Here is a 25,489-nt window from a genome sequence, read left to right on the forward strand (position 1 = left end):
CAATCTACTATGAAATCAAGCGTCACATGAGTGCCACACACAGGTCTGAAACCAGTTTCCTCCTGCCATCGGACCAGGAACGTGCCTTCTCTCGCCTTACTCAGCAGCCTTCCCACTACAGCAGTGTGACCTTATGCCATGTGTAACCATAACTCAATATATATCTTATATATATATATATATAAAAATAAAAATATGTATAGTTTTTTGTAAGTGACTCCTTATCAACATGATTTTTGATATATCACTAGTATGCCACACTATTCTGTAGGGCTGTACCCGAATATTCGACTATTCGTTCGTTGGCCAACTATTCGGGTTTCAATTTTATTATTCGGATATTCGTTTATTTATTTTTTTCAAAAACAAATTTTTTTTTTCCTAAATGTATGCTATCAATAAAGGTGAATTGCCATATTATTATACTATATTTATACTTTTGAATTGCACTGTTAAAATGCGGAAATATATACAATCTCAGCCTGTGCTCCTGACATCGCGTTCACTCACAGTCACAAACGGCACGCCGAAGACTTCAGCTGTGTGGGACCATTTTAAATTGGACGATGGTAAGAAGAAGGCAGTGTGCCAAATATGCGACAAGAAACTGGCCTACCACGGTGGCACAACAACTCTGAAAAGTCACCGGATGCTGTAAGTACTAGCCTAGCCTAGCTTAGCTTAGCTGTTGTCAAGTTGCCGTGATGAAGCTGCTTTATCCGCCGTTTAAACAGTAACGTTACAGATGATAAAATTGTGCACTTACTTTGCTTGGAAAATAGTTGCAAGCAAGCAACCGAATAGTTTTTTTTAATTAGTTTTTAAATTTGATCCGAATAGTGAAAATAATAGGAGCAATGTGGGAACATCTGGGACTAAGGCAATTATTGGCATACAGTTCGTTCATTTATTTTTCGTTCTTCATTTATTTAAATACTGTTTACTGTATCGGTAACAAGTATTACATTGTTAGGCCTACTGTTACGGCTATGTTATTAAAAGCATTGTTGTTATAACAGAAATATGTGTTTTGTATCTTCAGGTTGTAAAACGGAATTTGGAACCAGATTTGGTCCCCGGGCGCTGCCCTGCGGCTGGATTAAATGCAGAGGACACATTTAGTTTTAATGTATGCGAGTACTGAGACAATAAATAAATATAAATCGTAATAGTATGCTCTTTCTGCGCTTCTGCTTAACAGCGTGTTCTCAGGTGTCTCGGAGCGTATTATGAAAAAAATTCTCTCCGCACCGAATATTCTAATATTCGCTGCTGATTACTACCGAATATCCGGAGCCCGGAAAATGGTATTCGGGACAGCCCTACCATTCTGATAAGTGCTGCAGTGGACATTATTGATATTGATTGATGAAGTGTTTGAGTGTGCTTAAAAGGCCACATGTAAATGTGTGTGTGACACCACTTCCACCCTTAAGACATGTGTGTGTCATGATGAGGAAATAAAGGATTCAAACCTAATGTGTGTGCTTAGATGTATATTTCTATGTTGTGTGTGTGTGTGTGTGCGTGCGTGCGTGCGTGCGTGTGTGTGAGGGGTGGATGGTGAAGCGGATCTCAGACCGGCCCAACATGGCACAGAGCAGGAAGTAGGCCAGGGGGAGATTAAAAGGCGAGAGCCACTTCCTTTCTCTCCCTGTGGCCCATGTGATGCAGTGTACTGTGTGTGTGTGTGTGTGTGTGTGTGTGTGTGTGTGTGTGTGTGTGTGTGTGTGTGTGTGTGTGTGTGTGTGTGTGTGTGTGTGTGTGTGTGTGTGTGTGTGTGTGTGTGTGTGAAACACTGTCTTACAGTGACTCTGCTCCTCATGAGTGAAACAGCAGACTGATGCCCTTTCATTACTACATAATCATTTATTCAAGCATTTGCCAAACTTGATTTGGGTTTCATTTATGTTTATAGAATTATATGTAAATATGTAAATAACATAAAGTATTATGAAGCTTTGGGCAAGACACTTCACCCCAAATTGGTCCTTGTTGAAAATGCTCTCATGTTTTCAGACAGTTAAGGAATAACGTGTTTGCATCGTGACAGAACGAGGTGTTTCTCACTGCATGTTATTCAAACAATGATTACTGTAACCCAAGATGCTACTCATTACAGAACAGACGGGAGTCACAGGGGAATAGGACCTTTTCTTTGCTTGATTGAATGGTATTACATAGTAATATTGGTAGGGTTTTGTGTGCCTTCAACATAGAGGAAGGTTTGACAATGGGCTGATATTTGTGTATTCCTTGTTCGTTAAAGTACAGGCTTAGCTTGTGATTTGAAAGTAAACTAATCAAAAAGGGAGAGATTCATTTAGAAGATGTTCATCTGTTTAGAGAGTTGATTAATGAGGGAAGGACGAGGGGGAAGAGGATAATCCAGGAATGGATTTGTAAAATGTAATAACATATAGTATAATAATAATAATAATAATAATAATAATAATAATAATTAAATAATAATAATAATAATAATATTGGGAGGGATGAAACGTCGGGTTACATATTGTAACCCTTGTTATTTTAGCACAGGCGGAGCCCTCTACTGGACTCTATGGGTACTCTCTTACCCCACAAGCATTCTCCCACTGAGACTTCTATAGACGTAGCCGGCCCTGGGCGGGCCTACCTGAATGCGCGCGCATCACACCATATAAAAGGAGGCCTCGCCTCCTGACTATCATCCTACACCTCTCTTCAGCGAGCAGAATAGGACAGACAGTCGCTGTGCATATATCCTCCACACTCACACCGTTGAATAAGGCTGTTGACGCAGCCACAGCCCGTGTGGAGTGTGCACGAACCCCCGTGGGGCAGGCTCTCCCTGCCTGTCCGTAGGCATGTGCAATGCACTCGTAGAGCCAGCCTGCCAGGCGTTTCTTGGACAGAGCTTTCCCGATCACCCCGCCCCCGAAGCACACGAACAGCTGTTCGGTGCGCTCTACATAACATGCTAGCGCACGCACCGGGCAGAGGAGGTGCAGTTTAGCTTCCCTGGTCCCACCATGGGGGGGAGCCTAAAACCCCCTAACTGAATAGCCCTTGACCTGAACGCACTCCTTAGGCTCTTGGGCACAAAGGAGGGGTTCGGTCTGAGTGTAAACAGCTCGGGTGCACCGACAGAGCAGTTAACTCGGACACTCTTTTGGCTGACGTTAAGGCAAGAAGCAAAGCTGTTTTCCACGACAATGCTTTCAGAGAGGAGAGCTCCAGAGGCTCAAACGGCCCCGAGGCCAGAGCCTCGAGCACTAGGGGCAGGTCCCACTGCGGGGTGGAGGTGTGCACTACTGGGCGCAGCCTCCTGACACCCTGTAAAAACCGTGACATCAGTGGTTGACTAAAGGCTGACCTGCCGCCAAATCCCTCATGGCCGGACGAGATGGCTGCTGCATACACCTTCACTGTTGAATGCGCAAGCCCTCTGTCCACCAGTAACTGTAAGAAGGATAAAATAGAGCCTAACTCACAAGATAGGGGCTCTATTCTCCGCTCCTCACACCATCGCTGGAATCCCAGCAACTTCGGCCTGTAACAGGCTGTGGTGGATCCAGCTCTAGCTGCCTGGATAGACTGAATAACGCTGTCAGACAATCCACCCTGTCTCAACCTGTCCCTCTCAGGAGCCAAGCCTGGAGAGGACGGCCGAGAGTGGGTAACGCCCCGATTGCACCTGCCTCTTGAGACATCGCCCCCCAGAACTGGGGAACCGCCCAGGGCTGGCCCACCTTCATCTGTGTCATCTCTGAGTACCACGGCGCCCCAACGCGATCCGGAGCCACTAGGATGACTGACAGACGTTCTCGCCTCACTCTCCCCAGGAGAGGGAGAATGAGACGCAGCAGTGGAAAGGCGTATAGCAGCTTCCTTGGCCATGGCTCGTGTGCAAACGCGTCCACCCCCAAGGGTGGGTCGTCGCTCCGAGCCACGGAGAACCACAGGGCACAGTGGCTGTTTCGCCGGCTGGCAAACAGATCCACTTCCGCTCTAAAGCTGTGGTACTCTCTGGGGACCCGTCCCGCCGCAAAACTCCCCGTGAAGGGAAGATTCGCCCATGGAGGGTCGACACAGAAAGGGCCGATTATTTACTTAGGACGCACCGCCGCACGCTCATGTGTGAGCGCGCGCTCCCTCAAAATGCTGTTTTCACCCTTACAGTGAACATCATTAATCGGAGTCCTCATAGGAGTAGTGCGGTCTACTAAGGTCCCTGAATGCACCGCCACTCTTCTATGAGTGCGGGCGCTGCCATAATGCAACTCTGGTAACCTGCATTCATTGGAGTCTTAACCCCAGGCTTAGTGTGTTCCCCAACAGCAATATGCCGGCCATAATGCCTCTGTACCCGTATAACATTACGATAGCTTTGTTTACGTTTCATCACTCTCATCTGCGCACTCCCACTAGCCTCCTCCCTTACAGGAGCTATGGCTGGGGCGGCGAGTGGGGAATCTGTACAGACATCATGTGTAAGTGTAGCATTGTGGAAACAAAGGACACTTAGACTTGGATACAGATCAACTTTTTCTTTATTTTTAAATGTTTTGAAAGGAATCTGTGCATCGAATAGGGAGGAGGCGGGATTCACCCTCGCGCTGAAGAGAAAAGGATGATAGTCAGGAGGCGAGGCCTCCTTTTATACGGTGTGATGCGTGCGCATTCAGGTAGGCCCGCCCAGGGCCGGCTACGTCTAAAGAAGTCTCAGTGGGAGAATGCTTGCGGGGTAAGAGAGTACCCATAGAGTCCAGTAGGGGGCGGAGCCTGTGAGAGATATAACCCTCTTTAATGGTCACACATGCAGAGCACACAGCACACACAGTGCAATGTGTTCTCTGCTTTAACCCATTCTAGTACCAGGAGTCTAGTACGAGGAGCAGTGGGCAGCTATTGCACAGCGCCCGGGAGCATGGGAGTGGGGGGGAAGGGGGTTGTCCGGTGCCTTGCTCAAGGTGATTCAGCGTTCATACTATTTCTAAAGAAAATAACTAACCCCAAGCATGACATTGGAGTCAGATTGAAAGGAGGATTCAGAATACAGCCTGAGCTGCTGAGGAACTACAGGATAAGGTTTTCACTTTGACTAAGTTACATCTCTTGTGAAGTTTAAGTCTGATCAAGACCAAACAAGACAACGGTTTGCTTTGAGTTGAAACCGGATTATTACAAACAAGACAGAGGTATAAACATGTGAAGTGATTTGGGTTGAAACTCAATGATTAGACCATGCTGGTAATGTCATTATTTTTGCCATAATATTACAGGGGGATTCGCAAAGCACATTTCTGTTTCCTCTCTTTCTTAACATCATCAAGGAACATCCTAACATGCATGCCTGTATTAACCACCATGTTACAACCCTAGATCTACTGTCACATGATGCTTGGTTGGTCTAGTCTTCCTTCACAACGGCATCCCAGTCCGCTAAGAAAAGAGTCCCTTTTTCAGACATTCATTATCTCTGTGTAAGATAGCAGCCTAAAGCAACTGCTTCAAAGGTGTTCACAAATAACAAGTGCTTGTCTGCACAAGGAGATCAGCTCTACAACCTAAAAATAGGTCAGTTTCTGGGACACTGAAAGGAAATACAGATCAAATACATTCCTAATTGGGGAATGACTGGTATTGAAAGTGGAATGTGGTTTAACCAATCCTGCAGTTTTACTACTAATACTGTATAGCAAATGAACTTCAATTTAAAGTCACCTATCATGCAAAATGCACTTTGTTATCTCTTTTATACATAAATATATGTCCCCGGTGTGTAAGGAGACTCACAACGGGTCAGAAAATACAACCTGATTTGCTGATTCAGATTTGCTGCGTCATGATGACATTACTAAAATGTGGGCTGGCTTTACGTTGAAATCCTGGCAACGTCCCGCCCACGGCCCAACCTATCGTCCCCATATACAGTTGCTAGCTGGATCCCCTCCCTCAGCTGTGTGTCTGTGTATTCAGCAGGATGTCTACAGGAGGGACTTTGTAAATGTGTTATATATATATATATATATATATATATACATATATATACATATAATGGCACTGTTCTAGCAGTAAACACTGAAAAAAAAAACATGTCAAGCTATGTGCTGAGTAAGAAACAATGTGCAACGTGTTTTGGAAGGAATATGGTCTGTGTTTACATTAGCAAGCATCGCTAACACTCAGAGCTAACGCTGTACTGGAGAGAGTATGTGTAAAGAAGCAGGATATAAAATGTACTGTCCTTGTGGTAACCCCCCAAGAGAGAAAGCGTTTGAGCTCCATACTGTTTCAGAAATAATCCTTGATGTGGTTTGGAACATAATATGGCGTTTAATCACGGCAGTGTTTAGCTGAGTTTCTGCTGGTAGACAGCCTTCTCTTCACAGAGATCACTGCTTGCATGGGGACGCTCCAGAGGGGCATGGCCAGCAGCAGCTCCAAAGGGGCGTGGCCAGCAGCAGCTCGGTTACATTTAAAGGGCCAGACCCAGAATCAGCACTTTATTAACAGGGCTGAAATAGAGGGGTATGAGGCATGCTACAATGGGTGGTCTGTTTGGTATTTTGAGCAAAACACTTCAGAGACATGTTTTGTATAGACATGGCCCTATATAATATATTGTTCAAATATAGCATAATAGGTGAGCTTTAAGATAAATCATTGACTACGTACTACTATTGCAGTGAGACGCAATAATATAAAACCAGATTTATCAAGATTCTATTTTTGGAGGAGCCGGCGCAATTTATGAGCAGCAAAAATGTTTCACCTGCTAGCATAAGAGCTAATGCTATGTCCCAAAGATGACCTCAGGAATGACCAGCACAACCAAATGGTAGTTCAAAAGTATTTTCATCATTAGGAAAATACATTTAATTCCGCCATGTATCACAACCGTGACTCGAAAAGAGTGAAGTTTGTTTGTTTTTGCTGCTGACTGTTTGGCCCCCCTGCAGGTCTCAACCCTCAGATGCGAGAGGCGACATGTTGGATTGGAGATTGATACAACAGAGACCATCTGCAAAAGAACACATACTGTTTCTTTAGTCATTAATGTTGTCGAATCTCTGGGGGAAAACGGATTGCCTTATCTTTTGATAAGTTGTCAGAGGGGGGTGGGAGGGTGGACTACACAACCCTGCATTTCCTGATGCTCCCCAATAACATTTGTTCTGACGCCGACTCTAGGTGACTTGGTGGATAATCATGATTTCATCATTTCAAACTCCTGCTTTTGTTGGGTTTGATCCACATAACCCAAAACCCTTTATTGCTGCAAATAAAAAAAGAATATTTCCGTGGGTCATATTTGACACAGTTATTGATGATATAATTGATTTGGAAATTCAGATTGTGTGTGTGTGTCTAACAACTTAGTGATGAGTTCAAATACTATGTTGACTTAATGTTTCTCAAGGGGAAAAAGCATGAGTTAAGCGAATACTGAGCTGGGGAGCACCGTTTCAGGCTTCCAATTGGACACACTGGAACATAGGACCCTGGGAAAGGGAATGATCCCAAACGAGCTGATGAACCCTCATGTACAGCACCTGCCATGTACCACCATAGACAGGCACAGTTAGAGACTATCTGGTAAATGAAGTGGAACATCTAGGACGGCATAAAGAAATATATGAGCTGTGAGCATGTAGTGATCATGCCAGGAACACATCTCATTCAGACTGCAGTGAACAATAAAGCAGATACTGTACCTCCTTCAGACAGCCCATGAAGTTGTTGCTGACTGGAGACCCCGGCAGGTCTGCGGTGCTGGGACTTCCTCCCACATAGAAGAAGTCATCAGAGCCCAACATGGTGTAGTCTTCCTGGGTGTAACCCGTGGTGGTCAGAATCCCATCCACTGATATGGTCACCTGACGATGAGGAGTGAACAGTGAATGTGGAAATACAACTTGAACTTGAATTTTCAGGACAGAAATCTTTTAGAACTTAGAACTGAGATGGTTTTGCAATTTGAGTCTTAGACCTGCTGATTTGCATTGGTGTGGATATGAACCATGTGTAGGTATGAAGGGTTAGTAGAAACACTAAAGAAAGACATCAAATGGGCGAAGTTAGTTCCAGTAACATCTTCATGTGTTGCTAATAATGCACAAACCATGCTGTGTTGATGTATCTTGTGTTATGTCTACATGTGAGGGAGGCAAGAAGCTAACAGAATAAACACACATGATTAAAAACACCCAACCCAAGAAGAGGGAGGAGTCACAACAGATGCAAACATGCAGGTCACACAGAAGGGAAGATTACACACACACACTGTATGATTCAGAGAAAACATCAACTGTTCTAAAAACGTATCATCTGTGACAGGATTTCTACCCAAAGTTAGGGTCTAACCAGCAGAGGTGGACATAACGACGTACATAACTAAGAACTGTCTTTTATTTCATCATTGCTACATTCAGATGGCCAGTATATACGGCAATGGACTTCTGCACAGTCTGTTCCTGAACAGGACCATGGGTAAAACAGTGTTGGTGCCCTGGTGGATTCATCCATTTCTCTAAAGCAACACGGGTGCCTCATAGTTTCACTTGTTCAGGAGTGGGAATGAATTGAGAGTCTGGTGTATGGAGGATTCAGTCCATGTCAGGCCATGCACATATAGTGCACAGGTCTTCCTTTTTATTCTGGGTGTAATATGCTCAACATTGCATGTAAAAGGAACATCTGGAGTGAAGCAGATTAGTTAAAACCCTGAAGAAGCAAAGTCATATGTGACTTGAGCAGAGGGATAGATTTAAAACATCAGTGGACGGCCAGGTGAATGACAAGATGAGGAAAGCAAACAGCAAAGGAAGGAAATAAAAACAGGATTTGTTTTAGGAATTGTAACCTGATATACTGAAGTCTGAAGAGAGGAAGGGAAGAAGCACACAGCAAACCAAAAATGACATAAAGCAATATCTACCATGAAATGGAGAGTGTTTACGATAGCGCGTCCAATGCATGTTTGCTTTGCAGAGAGGCGGGTAGGTAAAAAACAAAATTATACAATTGAAAAAAATACATGAAAGTTAATTAAAACCAAATAATAAAAAAGCAAGGGGTTGGTACACATGTTAGTAAAGCAATGGGTCATGTTATTCTTTTAATCTCTACTTACTTACAGTCAAGTTAAAAGCTGGAAACAGGAAGCAAGGTTAAAAGGATTGGGAAAACAATCTGATAAGGTTTGTCATTTATTTCCTAAAAGCGTCCAGATAGAAAAAACACATTTAAAGAAAGTTGTGGAGTGGCTTCATGATCAAGGCAGATTAACTGTAAGCATACTCGTTCAAACTTGTACAGCAGCAACCTACTAATGTTGCAGAGCTGCTCTTCTTAACAGCAGATGGGCAATACAGCGCCTATTCTCACATATGAGTGAAAGTAAGAGTATTTAAATGTGAACAATTTGTTCTGGCTTCTTGATTGGCAAAATACACTCTGAGGAACTTTGGGAATAACTTGATGACAGGCTGTAGTGGCCAAAATCTAAAAGTTTCTCCTACACACCAGAATCAATTACTCAAATTACCCCAACAATAAAGGGAGCTGTAAAACGACCAACAAATAATGAATTTAGAAAAATAAAGTATATACATTACATCCCTTATTGATGTTGAAAGAAGACCTTTATTATTTCTTCTCCTGGAGGCGGCACAGTTTAGCTATGGGCCTATCGATAATGGAGGTTTTCGCCTGGAGCTTCACTGTACGGGTCAGACCTCTTGCATCAGGCTTGGTCTCCAGTACTCTGCCTAATGGCCACGACCCCCGTGGAGCAGTTGGGTCAACTACCAGGACGACATCTCCAACGCTAACATTTTTCCTCACTGTGTTCCATTTCTGTCTCTCTTGGAGCAGCAGAAGGTATTCCTGTGTCCATCTATGCCAGAACAGATCCGCCATGTACTGGACCTGCTTCCAGCGGCGCCTGGCATAGACCACCTCTGGAGTCTCCTCACTATGAAGGAGACCCAGGGGAATCACCACGTGACCAGCTGATATCATGTCTAACAGCTACATCACGGAGAGGGGTGTCACCGCCCCGCGGGCGGTGACACGCCGGAGGAGAGCTGTCACTTTCTCCCCTCTCCGCTGTGAGAGTCGCGCTCTCATGCGGGCTGAGTTTAATTCCACTCCCAGTTAAAAAGATAACCTGGGAGGGACGAGGACAGCTCTTCTTCCAGTTGATAATGAAACCCAGGTTTGACAGATGAGATACGAGCTGTACCGTCTGAAAAACCGCTTCCTCCCTGGAGCGAGCCAGCCACAGCCGGTCGTCCAGGTAAAATAACACTCATCCCCATTCTGAGTAGCTGCTCCAACCGTCTCCACCCACTTTGAAAAAGTGCGTGGAGCCAGGAATGAGAAACGCAGGAAATTGCTGTGTTTCGGGATGATGGTTACGTGGAGGAATGCATCCTTCAGGATTATGGATGTGAACCAGTCTCCCTGGTGAACACACTCCAGCACCTGTTTGATTGTCAGTATGGGAAAAGGCCATTCTCTTGTTGGACACTGACAGATCGAGGATGGGTCTCATTCCCCCCGCCCCGTCTCCTTCGGGACCAGAAAATACCGGGAGTAAAAAACCCTGATTTTCTTCCCCATGAGGAACCCTGGAAAAAAGCTTTCTTTTAACAAGAGTTCCTGCCACTCTGCACGGAGCGCGAGACACTGTTCCCGGGATGACAGGGTTCCCTGTATCCCGTAGAACTGCGGGGGGGAGAGGCGAACTGCAGAGACTATCCTCCGCCCATCCGCCTGCTCATCCATCTGTCCATCAGACACACGCGCCGCCACCCTGAATACCATCCAGTACTCTGATAGCGTCGGGTGTACATTCTCTGGATGTGCTGTGGTTGGTGGCAAACCACGCCAGAGCCCTCCACACGCTGCATTTCACACAGGCTCTCAATATGTCGCCGTTTAGGAGAAGACTCGTAAACCGCGCATTCACGCTCAACATCACTAAGGCATGAGCGGAGGTGTGTGCAGTGCTGTCCACACAATGCGTAATAATGGCCCTCCGTGGGCTTATTACGACCGTGGGTAGAAGGTACGTCTGAGACAGAAGAAAAATCCGTGCTGCCTAAACCTAAAAAGTTTAAAGGTAGACGGATTGAATAGTAAGCCCTGCTGTTTTATTAACCGATAAGTTAACAAACCCAGCCGGCTTAGGCAGCGAGCCATGCTGCCAAGTAACCAATAGGCTATTGTCAGCCGGCTTAACCGGGGAGCCTTGCTGCATATTATCTTCCATCTGTCCATTGAACACACGCACCGCCACTCAGCGCGCCAACCTGCTCTGGATGTGCTGTGGTTGTCATGCTGACGAGCCACGCCAGAGCCCTCCAGACGCTGCACCTCACACAGGCCCTCATTATGTCCACTGTAACACATTTTCCTGTCAAATAACAGTAAAGTGCCGGCAGTCTCTTCACAGACGCCTGCACTTCACTGTAATAACACAGTACTCATACTGTGAAATGACTTTACAGCCTCTTACTGTAAAAATAAAATACAGTATACTGCTGTACTTTTTTAATTAACAGTAAAATACTGGCAGCAGAGACGCCAGCAATACACTGAAATTATACAGTATTCATACTGTTGAACAATTTCAGCTCATTACTGTAACAAATTAAATAATTCACAGAAACATTCTGGTTATAGGGGGCTGCCAGTAGATTAGTGTTGAAAATTTGCTGTAAAATGACAGCAATTGCTTACAGTGTTAAACTGGACACCGAGGTGCGTTCACGCTCAACACCCCTAAGGGATGAGCGGAGCTGTGTGCAGTGCTGTCCTCACTGTCATAATGGCACTCGTGGGCTCATTACCGTGTGTAGGAGGTAGGTTTGGGACAGAGGAGAAAAACTGAGCTGCCTAAAAACCAATAGGTTTTAAAGACAGCCTATTTATGCAGCGAGCCATGCTGCCTATAACCGACAGGTTAGGGGCAGCCGGCTTACCCGGTGGGCCTTGCTGCTTATTATTATTATTCATCTGTCCATCGAACACACGCGCCGCCACTCTGAGTAATATTCTGAGAGCGCGCAACATGCTCTGGATGTGCTGTGGTTGTCATGGTGACGAGCCACGTCAGAGCCCTCGCCGCCGTTGCCCGTGAAGCAACCCAAGAGGGGCCCGGACCGAAAAGCTGCGAGGGGGCCTCCACACGCTGCATCTCACACCAGCTCTCATCCTGTCTCTGTTTAGGAGAAGGCTCGTAAACTGGACATTGAGGCGCGTTCACGCTCAAACATGTGAGGAATGAGCGGAGGTGTGTGCAGTGCTATTCACACATTGCGTAATAACAGCCCTGGGCTCATTACGACCGTGTGTAGTAGGCACATCTGGGACAGAGGAAAAAAACCGTGCTGCCTGCTAACCAACAGGTTAGGAGCATCAGGTTTAAACGTCAAGCCCTGCTGTCTAATAACCGCCGGTTAAATACAGCTGGCTTGCGCCACGAGCCCTGCTGCCTGCTGACTGACAGGTTACAGCCGGCTCTTGCACCTCCACACGCTGTATTGCACAGCGGCTCTCATCATGTCGCCGTTTAGGAGAAGGCTCGTAAACCGGACAATGAGGCGCGTTCACGCACAAACCCGCTTGAGGAATGAACGGTGTGTGGAGGCATGGAGGGGAAGGAGTCGCCTGACTGCTGCCCGCCACTCGGATCCAATAATCAAGGGCTTGGTCCACAGAATAGGACTCCTGGACTAGCCGGCTGAGTGCCGCGTTTGCGTGCTCCAATCCCCGGCAGGACTCACCTGTATCGTCTGTGTAAAGCCGCTTCCTCCCTGGAGCGAGCCAGCCACAGCCGGTCGTAACTCATCTGTCGGCTAACACCGAGCCCCGCCCTGTCTCCCCCGTCCGGAGGAGAGGGAGAATGGGGCCAGGGGGAAATGTTTGCTTTCTAGTAAACATCTCTGAAAAGAGCTTGTGCCTGTGCAGTGCTTCTGCAACGGAGTGCTGAAGAAAAGTGGGAGCAGATTGTAGGGACTACTTCCTATTTATACAGAAGTGAGTCCGTAGGTGGGGCCCACGTCATAGGTGGGCGTGGATTAAGTCTGTCAGTGCTGCACACGTGCAGTGGGATTACCCAATAGCGATAGCCTTAGAGGGTGAAGCCTTATACGAAATAGAACCATTTGAGCTGGAATTACTAAGTGTTTCCTTTTCTTTGGCTGGCTTTTCTGATAGGTGGAGGGGAGCATCCGGTGTTCAGCAGAGAGAGGCTGCTCTGGCAGAGGCGCACCAGATGGCTATTGAGAAACCATGCTTAGTAAAGTTCTTACCTGGCTGGATTTTGGACTTCCTCTCTGTGTGTGATTCCCGAGTTCTGGCTCCAGCAGCCATGGTTCCAGCCTCAGTCCTGACCCCAGCAGCCATGGTTCCAGCCTCAGTCCTGGCCCCTGCAGCCATGGTTCCAGCCTCAGTCCTGGCCCCAGCAGCCATGGTTCCGGTCCCAGTTCTGGCCCCACAGCCATGGTTCCAGCCTCAGTCCTGGCCCCAGCAGCCATGGTTCCAGCCTCAGTCCTGGCCCCAGCAGCCATGGTTCCGGTCCCAGTTCTGGCCCCACAGCCATGGTTCCAGCCTCAGTCCTGGCCCCAGCAGCCATGGTTCCAGCCTCAGTCCTGGCCCCAGCAGCCATGGTTCCAGCCTCAGTTCTGGTCCCAGCAGCCATGGTTCCTGCCCCAGTTCTGGTCCCAGCAGCCATGGTTCCAGCCCCAGCAGCCATGGTTCAGGCTCCAGAACCGGCCAACAAAGTCATGTATGTGTGCACCAGTACCGGCCCACACCGCCATGCCTCCGTGCTCCATTACCTGGCTCACACAGCCAGAGTCCAGGTTTCTATTCCGTGCCCAACGGCCATGGTTCCGGCTCCAGAACCGGCCCCAGCAGCCATGGTTTCGGCTCCAGTACTGGCTCTCCGGCCGACGCCAGCTCCCCGTGTCCAGTCGGCGTACCTGACGACTCCAGCCCACCTGCCGACTCCAGCCCACCTGCCGACTCCAGCCCACCTGCCGACTCCAGCCCCTCGTCTCCTGTTGGCTCTCCGGCCGACGCCAGCACCCCGTGTCCTGTCGGCGAACCGACCGTCTCAAGTCTCCTCTCAAGTTCCTTCTCAAGTCCCCTCTCGATTCTCTTCTCGAGTCCCCTCTCGAGTCCCCTCTCGAGTCCTCACTCCAGTCACCTCTCAAGCCACATCTCAAGTTCCCTCTCGAGTCCCCGCTCAAGTTCCCTCTCGAGTCCCCTCTCAAGTCACCTCTCAAGTACCCTCTCTAGTCCCCTCTCTAGTCCCCTCTCGAGTTCTCTCTCGAGTCACCTCTCGAGTTCCCTCTCGAGTTCCATCTCGCGTGCCCTCTCAAGTCCCTACTCAAGTGCCGTTGGAGGTTCCGCTGGGGGTCCTGCCAACTCCATGTCCTGTCCCGTTGGGTTCCCGCCGACTACTCTTCTGCCGGGGGTCCTGCCAACCCTCTGTCCTGTGCCGTTGGAGGCCCCGCCGACTACTCTTCTGCCGGTGGTCCTGCCAACCCTATGTCCTGTGCCGTTGGGGGTCCCGCCGACTTCTCTTCTGCCGGGGGTCCTGCCAACCCTCTGTCCTGTGCTGTTGGAGGCCCCGCCGACTACTATTCTGCCGGGGGTCCTGCCAACCCTATGTCCTGTGCCGTTGGAGGTTCCGCTGGGGGTCCTGCCAACCCTATGTCCTGTCCCGTTGGGGGTCCCACCGACGACTCTTCTGCCGGGGGTCCTGCCAACCCTATGTTCTGTGCCGTTGGAGGTTCCGCTGGGGTCAGCCCCCTGAGAGCCGCGGTCTTCGCCCTCGAGCCCGGCCCCCTGAGTGCTGCGGTCTTTGCTCTCGAGCCCGGCACCCTGACTTTCCCGGCCGCGGCCCTGGCCCTCGGGCCCGGTCCCCTGACTCTTCCAGCCGCTGCCTTCGCCCTCATGCTCGGCCCCCTGAGTTCGCCCGCTGTGGCCTTCGCCCCTTTATGAACTCTGCCTTGCCCCCCGGCCGAGACCCCCTCTATGGACTCTGCCTTGCCCCCGGGCCGTCCGCCCGAGACCCCCTCCATGGACTCTGCCTTGCCCCCGGGCCGTCCGCCCGAGACCCCCTCCATGGACTCTGCCTTGCCCCCGGGCCGTCCGCCCGAGACCCCCACCATGGACTCTGCCTTGACCCCGGGCCGTCCGCCCGAGTCCCCCTTCTCAGCTTCTGCCTTGCCCCCGGGTCGTCCGACTGAGACCCCCACTGCGGACTCTGCCTTGCCCCCGGGCCGTCCGCCCGAGATCCCTTCCGGGTCCTCCGCTGTGCTCCTGGGCTGTCAGTCCAAACCCGTCCTCTAGACCCCTCCACCCACCCTGGTGGCCCTAGTTTTGTGTGCGCTATATAAGTACAGTCCATTTACCATACGCCTTTGAGATCTGCGACTTTGGCAGCTGACTGGTCTTGAAGGTCACCAGAAACTGGGTCTGCTGCTATGCGAGCTTGCCTTTCAATGAAATAGACAAGGTCTAAAATCCTTACTCTACCACTGCGCTCCTCTTGCAGTGCGTAAGCTTTGCTGCGCCATCTCTCCCTGAGCTTGTATGGTAGGTTAAGCACAATGCTTCTCATGTTGAACACTGAAGGCTTCTCAATTCTCTAATTTCCCCTCCTCGACTCCTCGGTCCTCCGGTAGTGACCCGGAAATGGATTTCAGCGCGCCATGTTGAAGGACATCTCATTTCTCTAAATGCACACCGAGGACCGAGCATCGAGGAGGCTCTCTGGAGGAGCTCTAACCGAGGAGACACTGATGGTTCCTCCACGGCTCCTCCGTGGATACATTTCCGGGAACGGCGGAGGCGTGACGCACGGCCGGACTTATCTCAGCCAATCACAGCTCTGCATGCATCCCCTGGATATTATTTTAGTAACTGCTTTCATCGCGACGCGATATTTCCACACCTCTCACTGAAACAGAAAAATACATTAATAAAGGTTCCAAATAAATCAAAACAAAATCAACTTAAATGCGGCTCCTACCCAGGCCAACATGATAATCTTGTGTGAGGTTTGTGGCCCGCGCGTGTGCACACTGCTCCTGATACTAGAAGAAATGCAGCGACCTTTGAGAGAAATTCCCAGTTTGAGATCGATAAAGTATCCATCTTCCCGTCTATCTTAATCATCATGATATAATTCAGTTCCATGTCAGTCCTGGTTAAAGCTGCCCTCACAGAGACTGGTCAGGATCTGGTGCTGATCTGCCCTCCTCGTGCCTGCAGTCTGCAGTTTCCCCCCCAGGGTCGCTGAGTTACTCAACCTGTTAGAGTCCCATCAGTGTATCAGAGCCTGATTTATCAGTCTTCAGCAATCCTCAAGCACTCTCCAGGCCCTCCATGGCCTCGATGATTCCCCAGCCGCCTGTTTCCCTGACCTGAGCGTGAGGCCATGCAGACCTGCTGCACAACTGCTGCCCTTTCTCTCATCAGCCTGACTATAACTACGTCTGTTCTCCAGTCATTCATCCCAGATTGTTGTTTCAACACCAGCGGTAGTTACTCGCTCGAGGTCGCTTAGTCTAGTTTCTTATTTATAAGGGTTTTTTCCGTCCAGCCTCCTCTCCACCCCCCCTGCTCTCTCACGGCCTCGCCTTGTATCTTCATGTCCCGCGTCTCCTGCCTGTCCCCTCATCCATGGCTGAATACATCTGTTAAACATGATCTGCTCATGAGTCTGTGTTCTGCGCCCGAACTATCAGTGGATCACATCATTTAAAGAACGATGAACATAACAGTACTGCTCCAGGATTTGGAAGTAGCTTTTGAAAAAAAGCTGTTGTATGTCATTTGTGAATATGCATATCTGTCATTGTCATCACATCATTTTTTGTTTGTAGGCAAAATCACACGTCCAGAGCCTTCATGTCAAACATTGAAAGCTTGTTGAAATGAAAATAAGTTAATCTTCTACCATTTGGTTTCCAGTGTATTTGTTTTTGATAAGTGCGAAGGTATGGTGAGTTGTGTTTATCAAGGGGATCCAGAAATCGTGCAATTTCTTTACTTAAAAAAACTACGGCAGACATTTTCTCTCTGTATGTCTCTGGATGTTGTTTTGACCTTATTGAGTCTGTTAAATCTATTGTTGCTTTTTGTTTGTTGTTGCATCAAATAAATGTTGTACATACATAGAAATATATGGCGTTAAATGATGTGAGACCGAGTGAATGCATAGTTCTGATTTCATCTTTATTTGACATGGTAGTGAGCTAATTAGACTAATGTCCAACACACGACTCTGAGCAGCAGACTTGAGTTGCATGACACAGCCCTCCACCATCAACTCATACAAACATTACCCTCAGACAGGTAGGGGAGGAAGGTAATGGAAAGAGAGAAAGAAAAAAGTCATGTAAAACCATGAGATGAAAAAGGACAGACAGATAAATTAAGACCTGAAAATGAGCGACGTTTAAAGATAAAAAATGTTTAAAAAAACAAGATAATACAAAAAACTGTTGGGGTTCATTCAAAGTAAATCTACACAGAGCTATTAGCCAGGTTCAACTTGTCTCCTTTGCCTAATTGTTAAAACATTTGAACAGTGAGGACTTTTTCAGAATGGTCAGCTAAATGGATGAGTCAGCAAGCTCACTGGCAATTATCAAGCGAGTACGCTGCATGCTGTTCTTTCTTGCTCACAGCAAGCTTTCAGCTAGCTAGCATGTAAAACATGACTGCTATAAATCATCAACACCATAATTAAGATCAAATTCAAAAGGTTTGCACATCCATCTCTTCCCCTTACCTGCCGGAGGTTGCGGGTCACTTTGACATCGTGCCATGAGTTGTCGTTGAACTTCCCGTTGACTGGCTCCACGATGGCCTCAAAGGCACCGGAGCCCAGGTTGATAACGAGGGAGACAGCACCATCTTTCAGCGCCAGGTTGACGTAGTCAGCTGACTTGCCAGTGTGAAGGATAAGGCCGTTGCGCTGCCACGTCTTGAAGGAGAGTGTTATCTCGTCGCTGCTGCTCTGGATGGGGTTCTGGGAGAGGTCGTAGCAGAAGTACTCTGAGCCACGGAAAGTGGCCACGTTCTCTTCCCTCGCTGTGGTGAGGAGAACAAAGAGGAAATAGTATATTTTCAGCAGGCCAGATTCAAATTAGACCCGAAACATCTACAATATGTCTTTTTAATAAACACTTGGGATTTGAATGTTTATTCAATAAGTTATAAGTTATTATGTTGAGAATTCTCAACATAAAATAAACAACAATATTGAAATGAGGGTCTACAACTGACAAAAAGGTTAACAATGGATGTATTATTAAGACACATAAACCAACTGGCCACGTTTGACAACTTAACCGGACATCATATAATAATCGTGATGAACAAAATAAATGTTATGTGCCCATGTATGTATATTAGGAGGGTGTGCATTTGTCCAGTATATAAGTAAATAGCCTGCAAATAATATCATGTTATATTTAATAAAATGGTGCTAAAGTTGCTTTACAGCCCATCAATGTTTCATGAGATGATAAAAGTGATGAATTACATTCCAAACTTGTGATATGAGCGCAATGGACCGCGGTCCTCGTCGATCTGATGCATGTTAACTATGACTAGGAAAATAACTCCGGATTCAGCCATTAGCAAATTGTACACATTTTAGGACAAAATTATTTCAACAAGGGCCATTTAAGTGTTCGTAATAAGTTGATGTACCTTAAAAACAACTATCCACTGATTACCGGACGTCTCTCTCACAATGTAAGCATGGGAACAAGGATTTGTATTCGACCCCATATCGTACGTTGAGATTTAGAAGTTGTAATTACACAGTTTGCCCATTGTGATATGCAGATGATACCCTACTATAACTATCAATCAAGCAAATTAAAACAATCAATAAGCAACACTTTAACAGTCAGAAATAGGATAATCTGAGTCCAGAAAAGTAGAATGGAAGAAAGAGTCTCCTCTGGGGCCAGTTCACTGTTGGTGTTCGGGAGGTGGACCCCCTCTCCACTGTTAAAAGTAGGCTTGGACTACCTAATGGATACATATGGGTTCGGACTCACTCAGGCCTGACTTGCACCAAGCACTAGTCTGGCTGCTGTAGCTCAGACTAATGGGGGGCCGAGCTCCTCCTCTTCCTCTCGATGTCTTTCTATCTGCTGTTTCTATCATTCTGAATTCATGGCCCGTGCATGCCCGTCATCATCAGCATCGGGGGTATCATCCTCTGACTGTTTGTGTCTCCAGTCAAAATGTAATCATGCAAACTGCCACATGTAATAGTATGGATCCTAAGTAGTGGCTGTTTGATGCCAATGGACACTACTCTGGATCCATCTTTTTTATATATGTTCACAATCATATTTTTGTGATATTTATTGTGTATATTTTATTGTGTTGATAATTATGAAAACACAACACCTACTGCATGTCTATCTGCTCAGATACGCATGTCTATCTGCTCAGATTCGCTTCTGAGGCCGGTGCTGTTACTGTATCGTATTTGTGTCATTGACGTTTCATGTTTAAAATGTTTAAATCTTATCATTTAACATAGCTGAGACCAAATCTTTCAATTGACCTTATAATGAAATCATGAAAGGTCAAGGTTACTGCATTGACATTAGAAGGACAAAGAAGACAGGATGCTGAGGTAAAACAAGACCACTTATGAATATAGGTACAGTATGTCTGTAATAATAAGCATGAATCGAGTTATAGTTAGCATATCATTTAACACTGTAAAAAGAGCTCCTCTGTCCAAACATAGGAGCCTCTAGATATATGTAACCCATGTCGAAGAGGAATGGAGGCTTGGAGAAGTAAAAGGATCCCGCAGATAGCTATCATCTACAAACATCAAAGGCCTTATCTTGCCAGAACAATTGCCATTTGCTGTCAAATAGACGGCTTGTGACACAGTGGTTATGCTTGTGATGATACAGAGAGAAGCCAGGACTGTGTCCATGATCTTACTTACAGGGAAATATAGAAGACCGACAAGGAAGTGCAGAGAAAAGAGAGAAAAGGACACAGCAGAGCTGAGAGATAACAGAGACAAATGATCCAGTCAGGAGTCATTATCTGTGAGATCATCTTTAATTAAAGCAATGTCGTTTAACTTAAAATACTCGACTGTTGACTCAATTGTTGCCACAACACAGCACAATCTATCAGCCAGAGAGACACTACGAGGGGATGCAGCCATGGTGTGCGCTGCAACAAAGGCAATTCCTGAAGAAGACTCAACACACACAATATTCTAACGTGATGAAGGTACAGTAAGCATTTATCGTGATTCTCTGGAGCCTTTGAAATTATAATATAAAAGTGATTGCTAATGGACTTGTCCAAAGTGGTAGCATTTGGGATAATTGTTTGCGAGTAAAAAATGTGACATGGTCGCACTCTGCCTCCACTGTAAGCAACTGGTTTGCACAGGTTTGAAGACTTACAAATTGGCATATGCTTCTACAAAGCGATGCGTTGCTTAAGTCCTTCACGAGAGCTTCCACATCACTTCAACACCCCAGCATCATGTGTCACTGTCCTTTCTACATTCAGACATTGCAGTTGTTCATAGTCACAAAACACCTCCCAATAGGACAATGATATGTTATTAATAACAGGAATGTATTTTTAACAAAGCAGCCGTTGAATACACTAGCAAAAGAGGAATTCCATTCGTAAATACGCTGTGTTCTAATCGCTGGGCAGGTTTGGGTGGCAGGATGCCAGCTAGATGATTAAATGTGCTACAAAACGGGGGTTACGTATTGTAACCTTAGTTATATAAGCACAGGCGGAGCCCTCTACTGGACTCTATGGGTACTACCTCTTAACCATACTATGCGAGCATTCACCTACTGAGATATCTATAAACGTAGCCGGCCCCTGGGGCGGGCCTACTTGAATGCGCGCGCAAGCTCACCGTATATAAGCCGGCCTCGCCTCCTGACTGTCATCCTACACCCTCTTCAGCAGACGGCATAGGACAGACAGGGCCCCAAGTAGAGGGCTCCATCTGTGCTTATATAACTAGGGTTACAATACGTAACCCCCCGTTATATCGTACACAGGCTCCGTCCTCTACTGGACTCTATCACACTGCCCCTGACCAGCTTTTGGTTAACAGCCACTGCCCCGCAAATTCTTCTCCTCCGGCTGTGACCGTGGAGAAGTCGGGCCGCAGTTTACTTGGCTGGTAGAGCACACTCAGACACGCTTACCCCGTGTAGAGTGTGCATGGAAAATAGTGAGGAAGGCGCCCTGCATGGGGCTTACTGCACACCATGTTCCCCGGGTCCCTAAGGAGCATGGGAAAACATAAGTGCATTATACCGAGGGGGGGGGGGGGTCACCTCTCCAGGCGACACATATGCAGCAACCCCAGCGGCACTACAAATTGAGCAGCTGCCATGAGACCCAGAGTCTGCATGATGGTCAAAATTGTCACCGTTGCCCCCTGACGCAGTCTGCAAACTGCCCGAAGCAGGGATGCCTGTCTGCTCTCTGACAGGGTGGCGCGTAGCCTGCCTGCATCGAGCACCATCCCCAGATACTGCACTTGTTGGTGAGGTATGGGACTGCTCTTCTTCCAATTGACCGCAAAATCCAACTTTGTTAAAGGAGACATGTCATGTGCGACACACAACGAAACACAGCCAAACTCACCCTGAGCACACACAAAGTCACAGCCGAAGTAAAAGCAATAAGTGTGGCTTGATATTGAGTAAGAAAAAGGTTGATAAACGCTGATGAATGGGTCTGCAGAGAGAATTTCGCCGCGATCCCAACTGTCTGTTATCAGCCTGCAGCCAGGGAGGAGAAATCAGCTGAGCTGCATGCACTGAGTGTGTGAGGAAGTCCGTGGATTGGTCAATTTGGACCAATCAGCGGGGGCTTAACGTAACGGCTCCGTGGATTGGTTCATTTTGTTCCGGGTACGGGTTGACATCATGCCGTACCCGGAAAAATCAAATGGACAATGGCGTATCTCCAACGAGGCGTTTTGGGGAGGTATTTTCTGTGTTAGAGTTGTACTCGCTACAGGGTGTACTTTGAGGGTTTGAGACTCTGCACACCGTTTACATGCAGAAAAACCTTCATAACACACAAGGGGACGGGTAATAACCGGAAAAGCATGACATGTCTCCTTTAAGTGTAGGATCAATTGGGCTGTGTGAAACATTGCCGATTCCCTGGACCTGGCCATGACTATGAGGCCGTCCAGATAAAAGAAAACCCTCATGCCATGGCCGCGAAGCGGCTGAAGTGCTGTGGCCACACATTTGCTGAACGTGTGGGGATAGGGAATAGCCGAACAGTAGTCTGTTGTACTTGTAGGCTATCCCCTGGAAGGCAAAACGCAAATACTTTCTGTGCTCTGGAGCAATTTCAACATGAAAGTAAGCATCCTTCAGGTCGATGGTTGTGAACCAATCGCCCGGCTGCACTAGTTCCAATAACTGTTGTATCGTTAACATAATGGAATTTTGCAGGCAATATGCTTATTCAGGCTGCGGAGATCTAGAATGGGTCTGAATTCCCCTGTCTTCTTGGGAACCAGTGCTGAGGGTACAAAACAGACACCGCCTGTTTTTGCAACAGGGCCTGAATCTCTGCCGAAAGGAAACCTATCTCCTCCTGGGATGATAGATTTGCTTCTCTTATGCCGTTGAATGGAAGAGGGACGCTGCAAAACTGGAGTGAGTAACCCCGTTACAGTGTCCTGTCCATCCACTTTGTTAATACACAGCTGAGCTTCCATTCCACATAACACTGTGTTAGGGGACAAGCAATCAGCCGTGGAGCCACAGCTAGGAAGCTGCGGTATTCCCTGGTGGCCCACTCCGCCGCCAAACTCCCCATGAAAGGAAGTTCGGCCCATGGGGGGCTGACACAGAAAGGGCCAATTTTCTATTGAGGTCCTTGAACGCACCGCTGCGCACTCTCGTGGGAGCGCGGGCTCCGCCATAATGCAGTCTTCACCCAGACGGTAAAATTCATTAATCTGAGTTTTTACGCTAGATGCGGTGTGTCTCCTGAAAATAACACGCCAGCCATAATGTCCCTGTACCCGCATAGCGCTTTAATAGCATTTCCTGCGATGTATTACCCTCACATGCGCATGCCCACTAGCTGCTTCCTTTACTGGAGTTACAACTGGGGCAGCGAGTGGAGAATCACTACGGTTAACATTATGAGGAAGTGTGGAATTGTGGAGAGAAATTACACTTAGACTGGGATTAATGCAATCATTTTTATTGAAAGTGACAAAGTCACAATCTTTGCATCAAAGAGGGAGGAGGCGGGATTCGCCCTCGCGTCCTGGGTGGAGAAAGTCACTCTCTCCGCCGGGACGCTTCCTCCCACCGCCAGTCAGCTCCGGGAGGACGGTAAACCCCACCCAGAAGCCCTCTGCTGAGGTGGAGCCGGAGTAGAAGCCTGTCGAGGTCGGACAGTCCGTCCCGGCGAGTGCCGGTATTGAGCCGGTTCCGCGGGACGAGCCGAGGAGGTAGAGGGGGCAACGGGAGCCGTGGGGGTTCTGTACCGGGGCCTCGCTCTCCTTACCACCGTAGGGCCGAGCTCTCTCCCCTGAGGAGGAGCCCGAGGAAGAGCCAGCGACAGCATGCGGCTGAGCTGCACCCTCTCTTCCTCCAAGCGACTGAAGCGCTGTGTGACCGAGGTGATCGATCCAAAGAGCCCCTCCGTGGATACGGGGGCCCTCAGGAGCAGGGGCGGTTCTAGGGGGGGGCAGTGCCCCCCCTAACACTGACCTCTGACCCCCTGTGGCCCCCTAACCATTTTTAAATGTATATTTTCTGGTACTCGGTTTGCCAAAAACAGCAGGATTTTGTTGCTGTAATGTGAGATTGTGCAGACACCCTTATGTAAAGTAGAGATGTAACTGTTCATTGCCTTTATTTTTATATAGATATGGTGTTAGTGCAAACATTGCACTATAACTTAAGCTGAAGCTAACAGTAAAAACTATAAGATCTATCTGAAATAAATAAGTGTACTGAAACAAATACCAATAACTGTATTGCATTGTTTTCTTATGCGCAATTACTTCATACTGTCTAGTTCTCTTTTTCGTCCTGCATTTATTGTGCCCCCCTCAGAAAATAACTGGCCCCCCAGTGGCCCCCCCCAGTCAAATCGGTCTAGAGCCGCCACTGCCCAGGAGATCATCGTGATCCTTCCTGGAAAGCGCGGTGAGTCTCAACCACACGTGACGTGACGCCACTGTGGCCAGGGACATCACACGGCCAGCTGCGGCGGCTACACCATGGATCAGATTGTTCATCTGACCAATACAGCAGTCCAAATAATCGCTCCCGTCCTGAGGCAGGAGGGCTGGGGCGTCCTGCTGAGGGGTGATCAACGAGACGCCCAACACACCGAAATGATTGGCCGCTGCTGCCATCTGCATTCCGAGCCGGAATATTTTGTCCAAATATTCCAGTATTTCCCGGTCACGAGGCAGCGGGGGCAGAGGCTTCTTCCCCTCCGCCCATCCAGCTGCCTGTGGAAGCAGATGGGCCGCCAGGCTCTCATCTAGGGGGGGCACGACGGGACACGCTGTGTCCGTGCGGCCCTGCACCCTAAGGATTCCCGCCATACCCACCACGTCGCCTCCACATACTGCCAGATATCTGGCAACGGGGGCGTAACGAAGGCCAGCTGCGCCGGACGAACCGGGCCATAGAACCCCTGACGGAGGCGGCTCACCGGCTTCGGTGGCAGTGGTGGGGGGAGAGGTAGCTCTACACGCTCCGCTGCCATGGCCATCACCAAGGGGAAGTCTTGACGTGCAGACCTGTGCGGTGAACCCTCCTGGATGAGGGACCTGGAAGCACCAGACATTGAAGAGTCCTAGTCGTCTTCCTCCTCGAGAAACAGGGCCGCCTGGCCCGCCGGAATTGCGAAAACGAACGGCACCTCCCCGGCCACATCCTGTTCCTCCATTTCCACCATCTCCGCGTCCTCCGGCCGGACATTATAAGCCTGGAAGTGCTCCAGACGGTGCCGGCGGCTGAGCATAGGGCTGGCCGATTTTTTCGGTTTTCACGATTAATTTGCATTTTTACTTTCCTACGGTTTGTGAAATGGCTGAACCGAAAAATCGCAATTTTAAAACATTTCTAGACTCTGCAGATGTGTTTTGCTTTAAAGAGCCTGTGACAGCATCCCAACAACTGTTGTGCAATGAAATATTGGGCTACTTGTAATCTCGAACCGTCAGTTTAAAAAAGAAAAAGCGATACCGTTCCGTTAAATATCAATAATTTCGAACATCGCGGGGAAATTCCTTCGACTCATTTTGAAGTTTTGGGGGAAGCTGGAAGTGACGTCAATGCGGGAACGCTTCGAGAGCCAAACACGGACAAAGTGTGTTGTCATGCGTAGAAATTGTGAATTACTGAGTTTAGGCACGTTAATAACGTTGTAATGA

General features: G+C 48.0%; 1 protein-coding gene across 1 annotated transcript in view; it reads right to left on the bottom strand.

Moving 5' to 3' along the window:
- The window catches only part of nrxn3a (neurexin 3a), a 280,401-nt gene that overhangs the window by 136,347 nt on the left and 118,565 nt on the right, over window positions 1-25,489 (bottom strand). The window contains exons 3-4 of the mRNA XM_071207179.1: window positions 17,810-18,111; window positions 7,704-7,865 (exon numbers count right to left, since the gene is read on the bottom strand). Of these exons, the coding sequence (XP_071063280.1) occupies window positions 7,704-7,865; window positions 17,810-18,111 (464 nt within the window). The remainder of the gene's footprint in view (window positions 1-7,703; window positions 7,866-17,809; window positions 18,112-25,489) is intronic.

This window comes from Pseudochaenichthys georgianus, chromosome 22 (genome assembly GCF_902827115.2).
Source record: "Pseudochaenichthys georgianus chromosome 22, fPseGeo1.2, whole genome shotgun sequence".
Taxonomy (NCBI): domain Eukaryota; kingdom Metazoa; phylum Chordata; class Actinopteri; order Perciformes; family Channichthyidae; genus Pseudochaenichthys; species Pseudochaenichthys georgianus.